This window comes from Marmota monax, unplaced genomic scaffold (genome assembly GCF_021218885.2).
Source record: "Marmota monax isolate L192 unplaced genomic scaffold, Marmota_monax_Labrador192_F-V1.1 WCK01_AAM20220418_F8-fsc00084, whole genome shotgun sequence".
In the NCBI taxonomy this organism is placed as follows: domain Eukaryota; kingdom Metazoa; phylum Chordata; class Mammalia; order Rodentia; family Sciuridae; genus Marmota; species Marmota monax.
The window spans coordinates 3616064-3633800 of NW_026694575.1; the positions used below are offsets into that span (position 1 = coordinate 3616064).

General features: G+C 47.3%; 1 protein-coding gene across 4 annotated transcripts in view; it reads left to right on the forward strand.

Annotated features, from left to right (window-relative positions):
- Positions 1-17737, forward strand: part of Wwc1 (WW and C2 domain containing 1) — a 142937-nt gene that overhangs the window by 113011 nt on the left and 12189 nt on the right. For all 4 annotated transcript variants that reach the window (XM_046421352.2, XM_046421353.2, XM_046421354.2 and 1 more), the window contains 4 exons: positions 3843-3995; positions 5912-6003; positions 13754-13886; positions 15067-15231. In XM_046421352.2, coding sequence (XP_046277308.1) covers positions 3843-3995; positions 5912-6003; positions 13754-13886; positions 15067-15231 — 543 coding nt within the window. The remainder of the gene's footprint in view (positions 1-3842; positions 3996-5911; positions 6004-13753; positions 13887-15066; positions 15232-17737) is intronic.

Here is a 17737-nt window from a genome sequence, read left to right on the forward strand (position 1 = left end):
CCTCATCCTCTGAACAGCCAGCGACGTGTGGCACGTTGCCTGCTCCGTCTTCCTCCACGTTTTCTCTTTACCTTGTCACCTCACCTTCATGGTGTTCTTCCCACGTCACTGGCTTCTCTCTTGGTCTCCTCTGCTGACCCCTCCTCATTTCCCTGACCTATGTCCGAGGGCCCCAGTGCTCCATCCTAGCTGATCTCCGCTTTCCGAGTCCCTTCCTTGGTGAACTCTCCCCGTCTTCAAACACGCTGCCAGGTGTGGTTGCAGCCTAGATCTCTGCTTACCTCAGACCTCAGATTCGCAGCGCCTGTTTGCATCTTCTCTTACACGTCTCAAGAGTACCTCAAGCCAGCGTGGCCACAAGAGCACGCCGATGTGTCTCCCTGTGTCTTTGCCATCTGGGCTGATGGCATCCTATTTGTCCATTGCTCAGGCCAGACACAGTGGCCTTTCTTGTTCTCCCACCTCATCTTGTGCAATTCACCTTCTAAAGATCCCTAGAACCCAACCACGTCCCCCGGCCTAAGCCACTGTCATCGCTCACCTGAGGGATTGCAGCAGTCTCCTCCTTGGTCTCCCACTTTTGTTATCTTCTCCCCCACCTCCCGGGAGCCTACATGTAGGAGCCGTTCTCTGTTTTACCAGATGAGGATGCAGGTGCCAGGCAAGTCAAGTGTCAGCCTGGTGTCGGCTTCCCCTCCCCACTGAGCACTGCTCTCCCAGAAATCACCTTTATCCACCCAGACGTAGCACAGTCCATGTTCCGCTCCGCTCCATCCTGACGCAGGTTGAGTATCCCTATCCAAATTGCCTGAGACCGGGAACGTTTCTTTGGAATATTTGCATATACATATCTTGGGGTTGGGACCCAAGTCTAAGGAGAGGATTCCTTTATGTTTCTCGTACCCCTACTACAACTAACCTGAAGGGAATCTTTTAAAATATTTGTAATAATTTTGTGCATGGAACAAAGATTTTTCCCCTTGTGGCATCACACTGGTACTCAAAAAGCATTGGGTTTTGGAGCATTTTGGATATTGGGTTTGGGGATTAGATACACTCATCCTGGAGAAGGAGAAAGCAGGAGGGTCTCAGGGGGACTGAAGAGCCCGTTTCACATCCTGGGATCCATCCCTGGCCATGGCCGGCTGCAGGCCCTCTTTGCAAACTGCTGTTGCTATTTCTACCAGCCACGGGCACAGCCACTGATGTGAGAGAGAGGAGGGTAAGAAAGGTGAGCTAAATCCCAGATCTAACTGGGGCTTTCCAAAAAAGGAGTGGCGGAAGCAGTAAAACCTGAGCAATGATTGAAGTCAGTTTGTGGTTCCTCCCGCTAAGGAGAAACTTGCAGTGAAGCCTTTCTTTATGACATTATATCTGATTTGTCCATTGGTTGCAGTTTATTTTTATCATAAGGAGTGTATTTATATGATTCCAAGGAAAACTGTATGGAAATCTCACTCTTCCCCCATGGAATATTTTTGATGGAACCATTTTGACCAGTTTCTTCGTTACCTCCCAATAGTTCTTGATTCATATATGATCATGTGATCATACTCACTCCCCTTGTGCCTCAAACATGGTACAATGAAGGGTATTTAGAAGGTACTGGGTGCAGTGGTGCATGCCTCTAATCCCACTTTATTTGGTTTATTTGGGAGGCTGAGATAGGAGGATCACCAAGTTTGAGGCCAGCCTGGGCAATTTAGCAAGACCCTGCCTCAAAATAAAAAGTATTTGGGCTGTGCCTCAGTAGAGCCCTTGCCTGGCATGCATAAGGTCCTGGGTACTGATCCCCAGCTCCCCCCCAAAAAATATATATAGATAGATAGATAAAAGATACGTATGTTCTCCATTTTTAATACACAAAACAGTATACCATTTCTTTGGGATACTTGCTTATACATGGCATCCTTTTGTGCACCATGTTCCTTTTCTCCTTAGCAATGTGTCCTGGACACCTCTGCATCGGTACAAAGAGCGTTAATTTTTTAGCCTGCTACATAATCTTCCATTGTATAGAGAGGTTGTACTTTATTCAAACAGTCCCTTTTTGCTGGACCTCTGACTTATTTGAAATCTGCTACTACAAAAGGAGTCAAAAATGAAGATTCCTTTTCATGGGTCATTTTCCCATTTACCCTGCTTATGCAGGGCTGTCTGTGGCCCAGACATCCACAAGGAGAATTGCTGAGTCGAAGGGTTAAATGTATCTGTATTTTTGCTGTATATGGCCAAATTCTCTTCACAGGGTTTCAGCCCTTTTCCATTCCCACCAGCTAAGTGAGAGACTGCTCGTTCCCCTAGCCTCCCTGAGAATGTGCTTTGTTGGCTTTTTGATGAGTGCATGTTTTGTAGGGGAGAAGTGAGTGATAGGTGGTTTTTTTGCCTGACCTGTAATTACTCGTTCAATGTCCCATTCCATCTCCTAGAGACCGCTAGCTCCTAGGAGATGAGACTGTTTTGGGGACCTTCATTATCCTTAGAAGGTACCACACAACCTAATGCTCATTAGGGTTAATGTAGGAGAGGTCTCCAACACCAAATATCGAATAACCCAAATTAAAAATTGGCAAATCACTTGAATAGACATTTTTCCAGAGATGGCATACAGATGGCAAATGTGCACAGAAGATGTTCGGCATCACTAATCATCCAAGAAATGCACGTCAACACCACCTTGAGATATCACCTCCCACACATTAGGATGCTGCCTATCGAAACACGACAGAGAAGATACACAGCAAGCGTGTCATTGTGGAGAAAGTGGAACCCAATGCAGTGTTGGTGGCATTATAAAACAGTGTAACCGCCATAGGAAACACAGTGGAGCTTTCTCAAAATATTAAAAATAGAATTATCACGTGACCTAGTAGTCTTACTTCTGGATATCTATCCAAAAGAACTGAAAGAAGAGTCTAGAAGTGGTATATCCACACTTGTGTGCACAACTTCACTTTTCACAATATTAAAGAGGTTGGAAGGAACACAAATGTCCATGGATAGATGAGTAGGTAGACATTGTGGTCTGTGCTCATGAAGGAATATTACTGAGCGATGAAAATGAATGGGCTTCTGATACACGCTACAATGTGGATGGACCTTGAGGATGTTGTTAAATGAAATAAGCCAGTCACTAAAAGACATACCACTTGATTGCACTTACATGAGACATCTAAAGTAGTAAAACTTATAGAAATAGAAGCATGGGATTACCAAGGGCAAGGGTATAGAGGACAGGGGCACTGTACTAAAGTGTAGCACTTCGTATTTGCAAAATTTAACAATTCTGAAGATCTGTTTCACAATAATGTGCCTATGCTTAATACTAAGGAAACATACCCTTAAGATGATAAAGGTAAAAAAAACATGTGGGTTTTTTAAACACAATAAAAAAGAAAAAGAAAACAGGATAGATGCTCAGGAAAATATCTGTTGAAGGAGGGCTTGGGGTGTAGCTCAGTGATGGAGCTTATCAAGATGCTGGGTTCAGTTCTCAGCACCAAAAAAAAAAAAAAAAAAAAAACGGTATAGAGATGGTGGTGCATGCCTGTGGTCCCAGCTACTAGGGAGGCTGAGGCAAGAGGATTGCTGGAGCCTGGGAGTTTGAGGCCAGCCTGGCCACCATTGTGAGACCCCTTCTGAAAAAAAAAAAAAAGATTTGGCAAATGAGCTTGCCAGTGAGTGAATGAGTTACTGGAGATAATGCCTAGTCCGTTCTTAAGCCTCCATCTCTACCTGGCAGTGGCGGTGTGGTGGTGTTTTCCATATTGTCCCCAAGAGCCAAATTCTGAGGACACCTTGTCACCCCCTATTTATATTCTCTTTCCTTCCACCCCTGACAGGGAGGTGCCCAGATCAGCCTGGCAGAGGTGTGCCGCTCTGGGGAGAGGTCGACTCGCTGGTACAACCTCTTGAGCTACAAATACTTGAAGAAGCAGAGCAGCGGGCCCAAGGCAGCTGGAGCCACGGGCCCCAGCCCAGGGCCTGAACGCACGGTGAGCTGGGGTCCCATCCCGGAGCCCCGACCTCTCACACAGGCGGCCGCTAGAGGGTGGGGGGGCCTCTTCCCTAGCAGAGTCAGGTAGGCCGGGCTCACTGGTGCAGGAAATGGGGTGGGGACGAGAAAGGAGTGAGAAAAAGGACAGGAAGGCAGGGCCTTACTAAGGGACGAGGAGCTCCCCGTCTAGAACCCACTCTCTCTGCGTCTCCCCGCCCCCTTCTGTGTTTTGCACTATCTAACATCACTCGCCTGCTAAACACCTTAGTTCACAGTTGTTTAGAAAGGGAGAGCCGGGGTGGAGCGCTTGCCTGGCATGTGCCAAGCCCTGGGTTCTGTTTCCAGCACCAAAAATAGAGTGGAAAAGAAGGTTGCAAGGTAGAAAGGAAACCTTCCTTATGACCCTGCTGTGCAAGGCCCGTCCCAGAAATCAGAGAAGAGGAACGGGAGCCAAGGCAGGGACAGTCAGAAGGCCGGTGTCCCCAGCCGGCCGCAGGGCTCAGGCACGCAGCAATCTGAGCCTCCGTGGTTTTCTTGTGTGAGCCTTGACAGGTTGCTGTGAGGTCTGAAGAGAGCAGGGCCTGGGGCTTGAGAAATGGTGACGGTTTCGCTATTATTTTGACTTACTTAAGAATTTCGCATTTGCCTCTTTGGGGTTTAAAAAAAAAAAATAAGTTTCCTGTCTTAGTGCTTTGTAACGACAGAGTCTTGCTCCCCTGAGTCCTGGCCGGTAGTCTACTTGGCCAGCGGGTGTGGACCTCGAAGGGCAGGAAACCGTCTCGGGTATTTGAATAGGTCAAGTGTGCTAGAGATGAGGCTCCGGGTTCAGTCTGTTTTCTCTTTCTCTTTCCCCTGGTCTTCTCTTGTCATCTTCTGTACTCCCTTTGTGTCCAGTGCTGTCCTGTTACATGCAGTGCCCCACAGCTCAGAAAGATGAACCAAAATTACACTATCAATGTCCATCAACCAGCTGCAAAGCTCAGGGGCACACCCTGCCCCGCCCCCTCACTCCAAGGAGACAGTGAGCTGGCCAAGGTCCTGAAACGAAGCTCCTCCCCCTTCTAGCACTTGACCCTGAGTAAGCACCTTCCACTCTCACGCACAACTGCCTCCGTCCCATCCCTCAGGGGGACAGTAACGCCTGCCTATCGGGATCATGGTGGGATTAAAAGGATGCTATGCATAAACTGTCCACCTCGTTCCTGGCCAGTATCAGGCCTTCAATTGATTTTTGTTCTTTCTTTCCTTTCCCAAAAGAAAAATGTCAGGAATTATCCAGACTCTGACCTGTGCTCCCAGGGTCCATTGCAAATTCACCATGGGCCCAGAAAACTGCAGGTCCTAGTTTTTGCTTTACTCTCAGTTCCCCTTTGCTGAGTGCCAATTGTGTGCTAGGTGCTCTTCTGGGTACTGTATATAAATTGCGTCGACTGGTCTCCATGGCAACCCTTAAAGGAGACTCACGTCACTCACGCTTCTTCACTGCAGACACCAGTCAGTAGAGACGGTCTTCCTCCAGGACGCCCTCCCCGAATGCCATCCCCCACGATTGCTGCAGTTCCTGTTCCCAAACATGCGATCCTGGTCCCTTCCCATGTCGTTGGGTTACTGATGGAACACGCATGGGTCTCCCTGACATCTCTGTTCTCCTCACAGTCAGACCTGTGATTCTCTCACTTAACCTTCCAAAACTCTACTGAGCAGTTCCACATGCACCACGGGGTTATTCTCTGGAGGGAGAGGAACCAGGAACTGTAGTTCCGGGATGTAAGTGACACTGGGCAAGACACCTGGCCGCGCTGGACTTCAGTTTGCACCCTCAGTTCCCCAGGAGGGTCAGGGCTCTCAGATGCTCGGACTCCTGGCAGGTTGGGCAGCATCCATGGTCCCTCCACTGACCCTTGGTCTCTGCAGGACGCTGTGTCTGCCCTGCTAGAGCAGACGGCAGTGGAGCTGGAGAAGAGGCAGGAGGGCAGCAGCAGCTCACGGGCGCTGGGAGACAGCTGGTAAGTGAGCGCTCCCTTGGACCTTCAGGGCCACTGGGTTTGGACCTGGGTCCAGGGATGAGATCCCCAAACACTAGGGCAACCAACAGACAGGTTCTCCTGGGGGCACTGAGAACCTTTCCCCTCATGGACTGTCTACAGGCAACAAGACACCATAGCCGGTATGGTAGTTCCTAATATCCCTGTCCCTCTGGGTGTGGAGGGACAGGGATATTAGGAACTACTATCCTGGAATCCCAGCTGCTCTGGAGGCTGAGGCAGGAGGATCCCACATTCAAGGTCAGCCTGGGCAAATTAGTGAGTCCTTGTCTTAAAATGAAATTTAAGAAAAGGGCCAGGGATGTGGCTCAGTGGCCGAGTACTTACCTAGCATGCACAGCTCTGGGTTCAGTCCCCAGTGCTACCACCACCCTCAAAATTATCCCTTCCCAATTTGGCATTTTGTGTTCCATGGATCACCTATGCAAGGTCACACCTAATGTTATTCATTGTCTTGCACTGACATTTCTTTTGCTTTTTCTTGGGGTGAGGGGTGGTGGGTACTAGGGATTGAACTCAGGGACACTCAACCACCGAGCCACATCCCAGCCATATTTATTGTTTTGTTTAGAGACAGGGTCTCATTGAGTTGCCTAGCACCTCACCGTTGCTGAGGCTGGCTTTGAACTTGAGATCCTCCTGCCTCAGTCTCCCAAGCTACTGGGATGACAGGTGTGTGCTGCCACATCCGGCTGACACTTCTTTTGGTCAACAACTTTTTGATTAAATTTTTTATTGGTATAAATGAAAAATTTGTATCATATGCCATAAATTAAAAGTTCATCAGTAAGGATTGCATTTGGCTGCTAGAACAGGGAGCAAAATAATATAAATAAGTTTCTTTGTTACTTAAAAAGAATATAAGAAAGTTTCCAATTCTGTTAGCATGATTATGTTGTTAGGAACCCAGGCTTCGCTTCTCTGCTTTGCTGTCTTTACTATGAGACCTCCGTCATCCGGGCTGCTTGATAGCCCAAGATGGCTTTGGACTACCTGCCCTCACACAGTCTTTTAGTCAGGAAAGAGGAAAAACCAAAGAATGTGCCTCTGGGAAATGAAGGTATAGCTTAGTGGTAAAGCAGTTTCCTAGCATGTACAAGGCCCTGGTTTTTAATCTCCAGCCCCACAGATAAAATTAAGCCACATACAATTTCTTTTTTTTCTTTCCATTCTTTGTGGTACTGGGGCTTGAATCAAGGGCTCTGCGCTTGCTAGGCAAGTGGTCTCCCACTACACTGTATGTCCAGCCCTGCACATAATTTCAGTGTGGCTGGTAGTCTCAACTAGCCCAGCCCTAGTTTCATTTTAAAAAAATAGAAGAGACATGCCTGTGCACCTTTTCACCAGGAAGCAGACAGGACAGTCATATGACTTCTGGTTGCTTCTTCTTGTCCAGTCCGCCACTTGGCCTGCCCAACTTCGAGGGAGACTGGAAAATTAGCTGGGCCTGACATCTTCCGGCTCCATGTTAAAAAGGAGCTGAGCCAGTGTCTCAGTGCTTTTGCCAGGGAGACTGTCTCCTTGATGGGACAGGAACTGAAGGGAGGGCAGCGTTCTCACTCTGACCTGATGCTCTGTGATTCCTTCTCACAAGCAGAAAGTTCCCGTGGCACCCTTGACATTGACCAGGGTGGCAATCCTGCCCTCTTCATTTTTTTGTGTGTCACCTTAGCACTTTCTAATATCTTTTTTAAAATTGACACACAATAATTGTACAAATGGACCATGTTGTTTTGAGACATATGCGCATTGTGTAATGATGCCATCAGGTTAATTAGAATATCCATCACCTCAAACAGCTGTCGTTTCGTTGTGCTGACACCTTCGGAGTCCCCTCTCCTAACTCTTCTGACACGCACTGTACATGCTTGGCCATGGTCACACTTCCGTCCAGGGCTCACCACAGTTGGCTCCTCCTGTCTATGCATGACTTCATACCCCTCCCCTCACCTCTCTTCTTCCCCCCTCCACCTCCCTGTCCAGCTCAACATAATGCCCTCCAGACCCTCCCACGTTTCACAGATGACCAAGATTTATGGCCCCGAGGTCCTCTCCGTGTATACATGCCACGTTGTCTTCATCCATTCGCCTGATGATGGACACTTGCACTGCAGCAAACCTGAGAGTACAGGTGCGGTTTTACTGCAGAATAACACACATGCAGAAAGCGGATGCAAGTGGACTCAGTTCAGCCAACCTCCAGAAACTACAGAAGCAGAGCAGCACCAGCACCGTGGGAGCTAACCATGCCTCCTTCCCATCTTTACCCTCACCTCCTCTTACCTTGACTGAGCCTCCCCTGAAAACTGGGGTGGTGGGGAAATACTTAAGACCCAGGGTTTCTGGAAAAGACTGGAAGAGAAGCCACTAATGAAGACAAACTACAGAGTGTATAGTAGACACTTAGTAAGTGACAGAAAATATTATTAGGGCAAAGAGATCCCAGCCAGGATTGGCCACTGCCTATGGATCTTGCCATCTGGGAGGAAGTAGAGTTTGGTCTTCAGCTCCTGTGCTTGGAATCCAGACAGATAAGCATTCAGAGGTTAGCTCAGCCAATTTCCTGGGACATGCTGGGTCTGGGGTGTGGTCTGAGCTCCCTGAGTGATTGACAGGTGCCGCCTGGGCTGAGGACCACCACTCTTTTTATTATTGTTGTTTTTATGTTGGTTTTATTTTGTTTTGTTGATACTGGGAATTAAACCCAGAGGTACTTTACCACTGAGCTACATCCCTTGCCCTTTTTACTTTTTATTTTTTTATTTGAGATATGATCTCACTAAGTTGCTGAGGCTGGCCTTGAACTTATGATCCTCCCACCTCAGCCTCCTGAGTGGCTAGAATGACAGGTGTGTACCTCACACCTGGTTAGGACCACCACTCTAAACCTCCGTTTCCTCATCTGTGCAGCAGAGATTTTAAAGATAGCCATTATATCATGGGGATTTTGCAGAGTCCATAAAATGATGCACGTTAGCACTTAACACAGACCCTGACCCAGAGGAAGCTGTACGTTGACTCTTGGATGATCTTTCTGTTAAGCCCCACTTTGTATATTTGGTCTCAGAAGGAGCCTTCCCTTCGTATCTTTGACTCCAGAGATCACCAAATGTTTTCTGGAAAAGGCCAGATGGCAAATATCGTCGGCTCTGTGGGCCATATGGATCCTGCCACAGCGCCTCCAGACTGCTTCTGTGGCATGGGAGCCCCTGGACAGTCTGCAGACCAGCAACCCTGTTTGTGCTCTGCCGACATGTCATTTACGGACACTGAAATTTGCATTTCATATCACTTGCACCTGCCATGAATTAGTCTTCTCCTATTGATTTTTTTTTCCCAGACATTTTAAAATATAAAAACGATTCATAGCTTAGACTATCCAGAAAAAATCAGTGGGCTGGACTTGTCCCACCAGCTGTAGCTTGCTGACCTCTCTACTAGTCCTCTTGGACTGTTTCTCCCTGTGAGAAAGAGTACAGCAAGGTTCCTGGATTTTTTGTGGGATCTTTTGTTTATTTTAGGGTCCTCCACACTGTCTCAGCCTCTGCCTCCCCCCCCCCACCCTACTCTCTGGCACGACTGTGTCACCCTGTACTGTAATTCACACAGCCCAAGATCTGATGCCAGAAATAGGCCCAGGACCTGTCTCCCAAAACCCTGGCGTGAGATCAGTGGCTTCCGCTAAATTCCAAGCTTGTGCTGCGACTTTTCAAGCCGTCTCCTAGCAACCGCCTTCTGTTCTCTCTCCCTTTGGGGCCCCCTGTATCCCCACCCCCTGCCATTCAAACTTCCCCAGCCTCTTACTCACAAAGAGGCCCGGGGATCCCCCAAGCTGCCTCGCGGGTCCGTCCATCTGCGGCCATCTCCCCCCAAGCTGGAGGCTTCTTTGGGTCCCAGGGTGGCTGCCTAGCTCTGGAGTCCCAGGTGGAGTTCTGCCAAAGGCCAGCTCTGCCTTCTAATTTACACTCTTCAGTTCAGCCCAAGGATCCAGCATGGCATGTCTCTCCCTCTTTTTATTTGTTTAGGTTTCTTTGTTGTTTGTTTGTTTGTTTGTTTGTTTTGCAGGGCTGAGGAGTGAATCCAAGGGCTCTCTGCCATGGAGCTACATCCCCAGCCCTTTTTATTTTTGCTAAGTTGCTGAGGCTGGCCTTAAGCTTGCCATCCTCCTGCCTCAGCCTCCCGAGTCCTTGGGATGACAGGGGGCCTTACCTAGGTTTGTTTAGTGCAGAGAATTATAATTGTTTTAAGAGCCATAGCAAAATAAAATTAAGATTATTAGAAAACATAGAATATAATCACAACCATGCTAGACGGATGAACCATCCTATTTACCTTCTCAGGAACTTGTGTGTTCCTGTCTAGGGCAGATATGAAGTGGTGTTTCTGAGCCCCAGCGCATGCGTGTTTTATATTTCAATAGTAGCCGTGATAGAGTAGTTCCCAAATGTCTCTGTTAGTACAGAAAATGTTCCCACAGCAGTGATTGAGAGTTTCCTTAACTTGCCCCCTTTCAGATGGTCGATTTAATTGAACTACTATACTTAAATCAACATTATGAGTCCTTTTTCTTGGTACCAGGAATTGAACCAAGGGGTGCTTAACCACTGAGCTGCATCCCCAGCCTTTTTAAAAAAATTCTTATTTTGAAAGAGGGACTCACCTAGGTGCTAGGGCCTCCCTAAGTTGCTGAGGCTAGCTTTGAACTTATGATCCTCCTGCCTCAGCCTCCCAAGCCACTGGGATTACAAGCATGTGCCACCATGCCCAGTCAACATTATGTACACTTCTGCTGAGTGCAGTGGCACACATTTGTAACCCCAGTGACTCAGGAAGCTGAGGCAGGAGGATCGCAAGTTCTAGGCCAACCTCAGCAACTTAGTTGAGACTTTGTCTCAAAAGAAAAAAGAAAAAAAGGCCTGGGAATATAGCTCAGTGGTAAAGAAAGCTCCTTTGGGATTAATCCCCAGTACTGCAAAAATAAATAAATAAATAAATATAAAGCATATGTATACTTTTTATTTTAAAAGACGCCGCTAGCCCTCGTTCCTAGTATACATTCCCTCCTCTCCTTTATGCTCGCCCCGTGATCTGCCTGTCTCCTCTACCTTCACCAGCACTTGATATTATCAGATTTTTTTTTTTTTGCCATGGCAATGGGTGAAAAGATGTTGTGTATTTTAATAATTTTTCTCTTTGCCATTGAGATGGAGTGGGCTTTTCCCCCTGACCTGGAATGTTTAGATCAGATTCAGTTAAATGGAAGAGACTGCCATCGTGGTCGAGCCTCAATGGGCTTGGACAAATCCCCCTGGGAACTTGATGCTACCACTGAGCGCCCTTGCTGGCACATGGAACCTGAGGGTCTGTGCCCCTCGCTTTTTGAGTCTGTGAAGTGCATTGAGCTCTCCCAACGCTGTTGAACCATGAAGCATAGCACCAAAAGCACCGAGTTCTGCTGCTGACCTTTTTCCTGATGCACTTCCCCTGGATGCAGCATTCTTTCTAGAGGGGCTTCCATGGATTCCCAGGCTCCATGTCTTCTTCACGAGAAGATGGAGGAGCTGCTGGGGCCAAGAAGGGAAGGACAGGTCCCTCTGTGGCCAGAATCCCCAGCTGAGGTCCCAGGTGTCTGCATGGCAGGGTTGGTGGTAGAGACCCAGGATCCCTTCTCCCTGTTGGGAAATCCTCAGGGACATCTGAGGTTCACCCTCAGCCTTGATGAGCCAGCTCCTCGTCGAATTCTCTGCTTCTGGCTAGAATTCTGTGGGCTCAGCGTGGCAAGCCCATGTCATGCTGCTCAGAAGCCTGGCAGGTTTATACGTGTTTGAGAAGTCAAGATGAGGCCCAAGATAAATGACTGTGTAACACTGGAAATCCATTTGTCACACTAAATCTTTCCCACCCAGGAGTCCAAGGGCAGAGGACGGCTGTAAAGGATGTCGCCAAGAAGATTCTCTTGAGCCAGTCGTGCTGCACAGGAAGCCCCGTGGGGAAGAAGTTAACTCGGACACATATCTTACCTCGTGTTCAAAAAATAACACAAATGGGTCCTGAGTGAAACTGAGACTGTGAAACTTCTAAAAGAAGACTATAGGAAATTCTTCCCCATGTCAGAGAAGGCAGAGATTTCTCTGGACATAAAAAGCACTGTAAAAGGAAAATGAATAAATTGGACTTCAACCTAATTAGAAACTTCTGCTCTTTGGAAGATACCATCTAAAAAAAATGAACAGGCAAGCCGCAGGCCTAGAGAAAATATTTTACAATAAAAATACCTGACAAAGGATTCATGTGCATAATATAGAATGATCTCCTATAACCCAGGTGTAGTAGATGACTAAATTCAAGGACCAACAAGGATTTGGGATGCAGCTCAGTGGCATAGTTCTTGCCTGCTACGCTGGAGATCTTAGGCTCAATCCCCAACACAGGAGGGAGAGAGGAAGGAAGGAAGGACAGAAGGACAGACAGACGGACCAAGTGTTAATGAGGAGCCAGAATTCTCATTTTATTGCTGGTGGGAGTATAAAACGAGAAAATTACTTTGAAGAGTCACTTTCGGTTTTATAAAGGATAAACTTATATTCACGGGATGACCCGGTCAATCTGCTCTTGATTATGTATGTGTCATGGGCTGCACCAAGTTCCCCACATTCATTCACTGAACCTTAACCTCCAGCACATCAGGCAGTGGCTATATTTGCAGACAGGGCCTTTGAAGAAGCAACTAGGTGACAGGATGCTTTTAAAGTAAGGGTGAGGCCTAATCCAGTCTGGCGGGTGTCTTTATAAGAAGAGGAAATTTGTACACACAAACACCAGGGACGTGTGAGCACAGAAGAAAGAGCAAGTAAGGACCCAGCAAGAAGGTGGTCCTCTGCAAACCAAAGACGGGGTCCTCCGAGGAAACCAGACCTGCCGACACCTTGATCTTGGGCTTCAGCCTCCAGAACTGTAGCATTTCACCTCAACTGCTCCAGCCCATTCATATAATATCCAGGAGAAATTAAAACCTGTATCGGCCCACAATTCATGTATGTGAATGGTCTTACAAGCTTTATTCATAATGGCTAAGAACAAAAAGGAATCCAAGTGTGGGTCAACTGATGGAAAACTAAACAAATTGCAACATATCCACTCAGGGGAATATTACACATCAACAAAAATAACTACCGATGCCTGTAGGAACTGGGGGAACTTCCAAAACGCTATACTGACAGAAGAGGCCAGAGACAAGTAAATACATACTGATTCCACTTACATGGAACTGTAGAAGAATCTAATCTATAATGATAAGAAGCTGATCAGTGGTTGCTCAGGGGTGGGGGAAGATTGGGAAAGATGCAAAGGAATTTTTTAAAGCAATGGAATGTTGTAGATCTTGAGTGTGGTGGTGGTTACACAAGTGAGTACACTGATCAAAACTTGATAGCTGTACACTGAAAATGCATTTTGCTGATATATATAAATCACACCTCACTGCAGTTGGGTGTTTTGTATTCTTGTAGCGCTGGGCATCCAACCCAGGACCCATGCATACAAGATAGGTGTTTACCACTGAGCTACATCCCCAGCCCTAAATTGGGGATTTTGAAAATAATGTACTCTCAATGATGAAAAAGCCTGGGAGTTTTTTCCTGATGCACTTCCCCTGGATGCAGGTGAGTAGCATGGCTTCTGGGATAATAACCACAGTGTCTTGTCATTGCAGGAGGTACGAGGAGGAGACCTGCGAGAATGAGGCTGTGGCTGAGGAGGAGGAGGACGAAGAGGGGGAGGAAGCGGAGGGAGAAGAAGATTTTTTTGCAGAGAAAGCCTCCCCAGATGATAACCCGGCATTGAAGGTAGGAAGAGCCTTTGAGCCCTGGCAATCAGAAAAGGTTGGGGCAAGGTCTCATCGTCTAGCATGAAGGGACAGGCTACTAGAACAGGCCACCTGCAGTAAATTGTTAAGGAGCATCCCTTGCCCCAGTGACTTGAGGTCATTTTGGTGACAGTAAACCAGGAGAGGCTGTCTCTTTTCTTCTGCTCTCTGTGGCTCCTCTGTTTCTCTGGATGCACCTCAAGCTTTACAGTCACATGGTCTTGGTTCAAACCCTGGCCTTGTCACTCCCTGCCTCTGTCATCTGGGGCAGGTGATTTCATCCCTTTCAGGCCTCTGTTTCCCGACTTTAAGATGGACGCAGTAATACCAATCTGCAGATAGTTTCAGAGGCTTCCAAAGAATAGATGTCTTCATTTCGGTGGGGCCAAAGGGCAACGAGAAAAGGGAGTCCAGCCACATTCCTTTGCCTCCTGCTTTCTGGCAGCATTGGAGTGTTGTAGCAGGATTCTCTTTCCATAGAGATCTCCAACCTGCAGCTACAGCACCCACTGCATTTGAACAGGACCCCCAGGGTAGAGCTACAGGTGTGACGTGCTCCAAAGGCACCTGAACAAGTGGCTGGAGCAGAAGCTGAGCCCCCCTTCCAGCTCCCCTTTACATTTTCTCCAGCCAGACAGGGAACCTTTCTCAAAATCACACCACGGCGCTCTTCAGGCTAACAGAGTTCCTGAGCTTAAGTGCTTTTGCTTGCTTTTCTTTTACCTGGGATTGCTGTGTGTGGACAGCAGAAAACCCACTGGCTTTTTTTTAAAAAGGAAACTTGGCAGTGGCCTCTATAATTCAAAAAAAAATCTGTGGTTCTGGACCGGGGCAGTGGAGAGCTGGGGAATGTCTTTGTCAAAATGTGGGGGTACATAGGTCATGAGGACATGAGGCCCAGGATGCTGGTGCCCGAGGTACCTCACCATGTGAGTTTATTTGGGGGTTCCCGCTAGCCCCCCAGCCACGGGTGGAAGAATGAGAATGGGCACCTCCAGCCTTGGGCACCGCTCTGGCAGGACTGGGCTGATTGACCCTGCTGTGCCTGTGGGCCCACGGCAAAGAGGCACAGGTCAGGTGGAGAGTGGCTGGGTAGACTCGGGGTGGGTAGCCGACACTCAGTGGACATGGTATCCTCAAGCCTGCGACTTCTTCCTCAGGTGGACAAAGAGACCAACACGGACACGGTGGCCCCATCCCCCACAGTGGTGCGGCCCAAGGACCGGCGTGTGGGCACCCCATCGCCAGGGCCATTTCTTCGGGGAAGCACCATCATCCGCTCCAAGACCTTCTCCCCAGGGCCCCAGAGCCAGTACGTGTGCCGGGTAAGCTAGCCTCGGGCACCTTCCTCCTTCCCTTGGGTAGCTAAGACCCTCACCCAGCTCTGGATGCCAATCTGGACCCTCACGTTGTCAGGTAGCCTCCAGTTGGGGGGCTCCTCAAAGCCTTGGTTTTGTCAGGTTCACAGACCCACTTCATAGGGTTGATCTTTTGCTTGCTTGCTTGATTGATTGATGGGATTATTTAGTGGCACAAGAAAATGACATTATGAAACAAGCCAATGACAAGCAATAGGCACAGGATGATTTAGCTTTAGTTAAGTTTAAAAGTAGAGGAGCCAGGCACAGTGGTGTACGCCTGTAATCCCGGCAGCTCGGGAGACTGAGGCAGGAGGATCTCAAGCTGGAGGCCAGCCTTGGCAATGTAGCAAGACCCCGTCTCAAAATAAAAAGAGCCTTCAGAAATAAAAGAGAGTAAAGACTTTCCTGGTATGGGGGGGAAGACAAGAAATGTGGTACAGTGGTAGAGCACCCCTGGGATCAATCTCCAATACAATACCACCAAAACATTTTATTTATTTATTTTTTTTAGAATTTTTTAATATTTATTTATTTAGTTAGTTAGTTATTGGCGGACACAACATCTTTGTTTGTATGTGGTGCTGAGGATTGAACCCGAGCCGCACACATGCCAGGCGAGCGCACTACCGCTTGAGCCACATCCCCAGCCCGCACCAAAACATTTTAAAAAACAATAATAAATTGGGCTGGGGATGTGGCTAATGCGGTAACGTGCTTGCCTGGCATGCGCAGGGCGCTGGGTTAAATCCTCAGCATCACATAAAAATAAAATAAAGATGTTGTATCCACTGAAAACTAAAAAATAAATATTAAAAAAATTTTCTCTCTCTCTCTCAAAAAAATAATAATAATAATAAATTAAATCGTACGAACAGAAAAAAAAACTAGAAAGTCTATACCAAAATATCCACAGTATTTACTCATGGTCAGTGATTAAATATTCTTCCTTTTTCTTTTGTGTATATTTTTGAAACATGAGGGTTTCCCAAGCAACAAAAAGTAATGGAAAGAGAAATAGTTATTAAATGCCAGAAGTTAGGAATCCGAGTGGCCAAACCAGGCGCCCAACAGCCAAGATCTGAAACCTGAAAGGGGTCCGGCCAGAGGAATCAGTCTAGCCTGAAGGTCTTTCTTGTCATTTCCCACGGGAGGGATGTTTATCTGATTACTTCCTGTCTATTTGATGCTCTCCATGTAAATACGTTGAAAGGGACTTTTGCTAGCATAAGCATGCAAGCAACTTTGGTTTGGGATTGCTGCAAGATGTCACTGGTTTTTCGTTGTATACCACACAACACACACCAGCTCCTGTAACAAAAACCCCATCTGACTTGCTGTCAGTGATTCATATGGATGGGGTCTCCCTCTTCCTCATAGGATCATTTTAGCTAAAGAATGTGCAAGGCTCAGTCATCTGCATTTGATCCACGTTATTATTATAATTCCCAACAACTTACTTCCTCCTTGTTCACACCCTGCCCTTCCCTCTCCTGAGACCATTTGCTAAGATCAGATAAGACCCTTGGCTCTTTGCAAAATTACCACCATTATAAACGTGCGGTGGAAATCAAATGGGAAGGAAAAATGTCACTCATCAGAAAAAAAATCACACCCAAAGACGTTGGCCTCCTTCTTTTTCAGCAGGATTAGAATGCAGTTGTTATTTTACTAAACAGGAGATAGAAAATGGAATAACTTTTGCAACATGTTTATCTTTTCTAACTAAAAGCTCACTTTCTGTGAGAGGCTCACTCACCTGTCCAAACCCAAAGCCTGGACTGAGAGACAAAGGTCTTGTAAGATCAGGCCTCTGGGGGCGAGCAGACAACCCCCAGCAATGTCACAGTCAGCATTTTACCCCTAAACACGTGGTACCTCCCCAGGTCCTCATTGGCTGAGTAAATGGGGCCCACAGTCTTCCCTAATGTCACCTAGTTTTACTGTCTCTTATTGGGTTATTTAAAGAAATACACCTTGAATTGTCCTCACCTCCCTTTGTTCTCCCGTGGCAGGAAGGCCTTTGTGGGACTGAGTGCATTTGGGCACATATGGAGTTTATCTCTGTTTGGTAAGGCAGGCCCCCTCCCCCTTCCTCCTGGTTGTCAAGGGACTGTGAATCTGTCACACTCAGGTGTTAAGTGCTGGTAACCATTTGTTCTATTTCCTCCTTGGCTGATTTTCTCTCAGTAATTTTACATCTAAGATGAAACACTATATTCTGAAAATAGACCACTGGACTTTCCATTTCTTACCCCACCAATTTGTACTGTCAAATTCCTGTTTAAATGGGTTTAAGTGTCCCTTTTCCCAGATTGGCATCCTCGAATAACAAGAACCTCTGCTCTCTTTTATTATGCATCTGTAACTATCCGGTACTTGGCTAAGCCCTTTTGTGGTTTATGATCTGTGCCAGAATGCAAGCCTGCGAGTTAAGAGATTCCCAGTCAGCATGGACCACGTGCCATAAGGG